Below are 4,955 nucleotides of genomic sequence, written 5' to 3'. Positions count from 1 at the left end.
AACGCTATTCTTTTAATATATTATTTAGCACCTTATATACTTATTATAAATTCCGGACGAAATCCTACCTTATACTCCCTCGATTGCTCTTTCTACTTATATTATTAAATACCCGATCCTATACTTATTACTTATACCTTTTTTTTAAAAGGTTAATAGAAAACGTTTATTATACTTACTTAACTATAGACTTATAAGGGAAGTAGAGATAAAGGTAAGGGCTAAGGGGCTAAGCGTTATAAGTAATAGTAGGGATAGTATTATTACTTTAAAAGGTAATATAAGGGTAGCTAGCGTAATAAAAGTAGTAGCGGTAGTAGTAAGCGCGGTAGTAAGGGCGCGGGTAAGAGCGGCGGTAGCGGCGGAGCTATTATCGGCCGCGGCTAGTATAGTATAAATAAATAACTTTATACGCTCTAAGAAGGAGGAGGTAAGGGAGGCGGAGGCGGATATATTTATTATAGAAGTTAGTATAATAGAACGCGGCCTCCCGCTCTATAAGGTAAGGAACTTATTAGTTAAAGTTATTATTATTATTAAGGCTATTATTACTACTCTAGCTATTACTATAAGTACTTATTAATAGGGCGGCCTATATAGCTAAGAATAAATTAATACCTTAGGTAGAGCGGAACTTACTTATTATAGCTATTACTATAGTTAAAGAAGGGGGAGAAGGAAAGAAAGGAAGAAGAAAGGGATACTACTTTATATACCCTTTAGTAAAGGAGGCTACCTAAGGCTAAGGGGATAGGTAACCTAAGGCTTACGTAGGTCTAAGCTAGCCGCCGGCCGCTTAAGGGCATATATAATAAGTTATACCCTTATTTAAATAGCTAGCTAGCTAATAAGTATAGAGCTAGGTCCTAGCTACCTAGGCTAATAAGTAAGGGGATAATAGGGCTAGTAAGGCTAGTATAATTAATAGGAAAGGGTAAGGTAAAGCTAGTAGTATAGGGAGCTTAAGGCCTAATTATATAGAAGCTATTAATAAGGTAGCGCCGCGCCGTACTAGAGGGAGGGTATTATATAAGAGTCTTAAACTATTATAGGTTATAGGCTTAAGCTATAGCCTAAGCTATATAGTTATATATAAAGAGCTAGATCCTATATATATATATATAGGCTAGCTATATATAAAAGAGCTCTATATAGCTTATTAATATTATTCTATAGACGGTACTTATATATATACCTTTACCTACTTTATAATACTTACTACCTTATTCGCCCTTAAGCTAGCTTTAATATTTTATATAGAAACTTAGTTCTTTACTTAGCCTTATTTATACTATAAGAAAACTTCCTCCTTAAAACGCACGGTAATATTATAGGCATATAGCGGAATTATATAACTACTATAAATAAAAGAGGGATAAGGTAATTAATTAATACTAGCTAAAGGAAAGGGGGGAAATGCCCCTTATATAGCTAGCTAAAGGGGGGAAAGGAGACACGTAAGCCGGATATCGTACGGCTAGACACGTGCCTAGGCACGTGACCTAGAGAGCCACGGCGACATCCTTCCTTCTTATATTAATAGCTACCTTCTGCCCCCGCCTTAAGATCCCGTGTCGTAAATATCTCCCTCCTTAGAAATTAGCTACGGATGCTTATAAAGATACGAAGCTCTAGTCTAGCCGGTCTAAAGGCGACGATATAGTAGATATAGACTTCCCTCTAGATAAAGGCGATTATAGCGAATACTTAACTATAGCAGAGCATTACTAAAACTATACGGCCCTCCTCTAGATTCTTTAAAATGCTATACGAGGCTCGGACGCAACGAGAGACTCTAGTCTTGCATAGCTTAATCCGAGACATTTGCTAGGAGAACCCGGCATAGGAGGACCGGCCTTTCATCCAACGTCCCTAGCTCAGCACTAACACTACAAATTAATACGTGCATATTCCCCGCGCCTACATTATTATACGACCGAGAGGCCTTTAAGGCTCGTATATCCCTGGAAGAGACCCTTATTATAGGAATCTTTTTGTACCTGATTTTCTTTCTAAACTTCTATATCTGCCTTATCTTGTTATGTGGCTCTCGCCTTCCCATGAGGTAGACTATGTAGCTTATGGCGAAAACCGCGCGAGCAGGGCCATTCCAGCTGGCGATGTCGTGCAGCGACGAAAGAAAGACCCGGATTAGAGTTGCTTTGAGAGACGGAACAGATACAACTGGGCCAAGTTGCCGCTAGGCCGGTTGGATGTTTCGAGACGGACTCTTCTATTAAGGTCGACTTGATAAGTTACGGTACAAACATATGGGGACAGTGGGGCGCTATGATCCAAAAGGCGCAATTGACTACCGCAGTAAGCCTCAACGAAGTCAAAAAGAGTGGACCGTGGACGAGTACTTAACTCGAATGGCCACCGTGCTGTTCCTCTCCCTCTTCACTGCGAAATTCTCCATTACACGAGAGGGCATTTGTTTGAATATGCCGACGGCCGACGTGGAGCTTCGCGAGACTACGGGCGTCGATATTGCCCGACGCGGACCTGTTCGACGTGGCCATAACGCGAGTGATGCAGTCGACGAAGTCCTTGAAGCTTCCCGCCTCGCGGACAAAGAAGTGCCTGATGGAGGATATGGCTGGGTTGTTGTTTCGGCCTGCGCTGTCATCACATGGTGGGTAAGTGAGCGTTGAGCCGCGAGCGCTCGCGTCTGAAGAACGAGCCTTGTTGCCGCCGTCAACAAGCATCAAGCAATCAAGGCAAGTTTGGGCGCAGTTCTCGATCTAAAACTAATAGCTCTCGTTCGGCAGTTTATTGGCACGAGTTATAGTTGGGGTGTTATCCAAGATGCACTCGTCGAACAGGGCATCTCGTCGTCTACGACGCTGGCCTATGTTGGATCACTAGCCATTGCGCTCCTGTCCATCTTGGCCGTTCCTAACGCGCGCCTCCTGCGGGCCATTGGCGCACGACGCACCGGTATGGTAGGCGTGACCTTTCTTGGCGTTGCGGAGATCCTCAGCAGCTTCTCTTTCAACAGTGTGGCTGGCCTCTTCTGCACCAGTGGCTTTCTCTTCGGTCTAGGGATAAGCCTTTGCTTCATCACCGTGTCCTCGATCCCCACGCAGTATTTTAGCCGCAAGCGGGGCTTGGCCAACGGCGTGGTATTTGCTGGCGGCGGTCTCGGAGGGGCCATCACGAGCTTCGCCGTCGAGTCTCTCATCCAGCGCATAGGGCTTCCGTGGACGTACCGCATCTTGGGACTCATGACCTTGTTGACGGGCCTGCCAGCTGCGTGGCTTATCAAAGAACGGGTGCCTGCCCGCCCGACTGGCCTTGTTGATTGGTTCGTGGTCAAGACGGGTATTCGAGGGTCATTCCCGGCTGACGACTGCAGGCGCCTCTTCAAGGACTTACGATTCCTCGTTGTCTTCGCCGCGGGGGCCGTCGCCACCTTTCCCCTGCTTGTGCCGCCCTTCTTCTTGCCATTGTACAGCCGATCTGTTGGACTCTCCTCGTCGACAGGAGCTGGCCTTGTAGCCGGCTTTAACTTTTCGTCGGCCGTAGGAAGGATCCTATGCGGCCTGTTGTGCGACACGCTGGGAGCGCTGAACACCCTGTTTCTCTGCCTCCTCGTCAACGCCGTCAGCCTTCTGCTCATCTGGCCTGCGTCGACAGCCCTTGCACCGCTCACCATCTTTGTCATTGTCAGCGGCGCCGCTAACGGCGGTTTCTTCTCGACGATGCCCACTGTGGTAGGAAACGTCTTCGGCTCGCAAAGACTGTCCGTGGCCATGGGCATGATTGTCACCGGTTGGGCCGGAGGCTATCTGATGGTATGTCTGCCCCTGCTTGCACTCTCAAGGGGCCCGCGAAAGTTGACGGCCGTATTCGAATGCCAGGGAGCGCCGGTTGCTGGATACCTGCTGGATGCCTATGGCGGCTCGGATAATGGGCTGGGGGCGTACAGGCCCGCGATGATCTACGCGGGCTCCATGGCCCTGGGTGCGTGCGGGTTTGTGGCATTGGCGAGAGTTCGGATCAGCACGTCCATATGGGCCAAGACGTGAAGAATGGGTTTATGTCAATCCAGCATTCAGTGTTGCCTGGCACTGTCCGTGAAAACTCACTACACATGGTGGATAAACGGTTATGGTTGATTTATAAGGCAGCGGCTACCCGCGCCGAACCCCGCCCCGGCATTTCTCTGCGTATTTCCGTAACTAGAACTCGTATTGCTGTAGATATATTTAGTGCTGTTGAGGCACATCTTACACGAAACAAAATACCGAGGGGCAACCCCCAGTGGAGGTGTGGAGGTGTTATTAATAATGAAGCCCCTTTCTGTCGTGACAGGCAGTAACGAAGAGGTGGCCCACGAAACACTACTGTCAGAGGTATTACCTTAGCAGTGCTCAGGCCATTTCAAGAGGAGTCTAACCGTTTCAGGACAAAGTCACGTTACTTAGACTACTCCTCTAGTAAAAGGCCTAAGGACCCTATTATATACGCATACTAACTATTCGATAATTTATATATGTTTTTCGCGATACTAGTAAAATCGCATTTTCTTATATCTATTAATAATTATATTAAAGTATATTAGATCTATCCTTAATCTTACTAGGCTATATATAAAAGCACCCTATATCTCTCTATCTAGCTTTTTTAGTGCCTCTATCCTTTCGTCCTATAGAAAACCCCGATATATAATAAGCCGGAGCGCGTTAAAATAGCTATTGCCCTCCTTTTCTTACCTTAAAAGCTAGGGAAGCCTTAGATAACGCTATCTAGGGGTAGTAGAATATTAATTAATATTATATAATAGTTTACTTAACTAGTATTTATACGTCTATCGTACTATTAGGCTTATATCGTAGGTAATTCCTATATTACGAAATAAGGTAAGTATCTAAAAACGGCGACGTAACGCCTTAAAAGATATAAGAAACCTCGTCTACGATATAAATAGCTCCGCGAATATACTAGCTATC

The 4,955-nt window shown here is 45.7% G+C and overlaps 1 protein-coding gene across 1 annotated transcript; it reads left to right on the top strand.

Annotated features, from left to right (window-relative positions):
* Positions 1 to 2,444: 2,444 nt before the first annotated feature.
* On the top strand, positions 2,445 to 4,031 carry HRG_03554 (major facilitator superfamily domain-containing protein; the record flags this gene model as incomplete). The annotated part of the gene is made up of 4 exons (XM_044862025.1): positions 2,445 to 2,639; positions 2,772 to 3,307; positions 3,359 to 3,797; positions 3,864 to 4,031. 4 exons carry the CDS (start codon positions 2,445 to 2,447, stop codon positions 4,029 to 4,031), a joined length of 1,338 nt encoding a protein of 445 aa, XP_044723051.1.
* Positions 4,032 to 4,955: the final 924 nt, after the last annotated feature.

This window comes from Hirsutella rhossiliensis (genome assembly GCF_020360975.1).
Source record: "Hirsutella rhossiliensis strain HR02 chromosome Unknown scaffold00003, whole genome shotgun sequence".
NCBI classification, from domain to species: domain Eukaryota; kingdom Fungi; phylum Ascomycota; class Sordariomycetes; order Hypocreales; family Ophiocordycipitaceae; genus Hirsutella; species Hirsutella rhossiliensis.
Note: the sequence above shows the minus strand (reverse complement) of the source record. Positions and strands in the feature narration are given on the sequence as shown.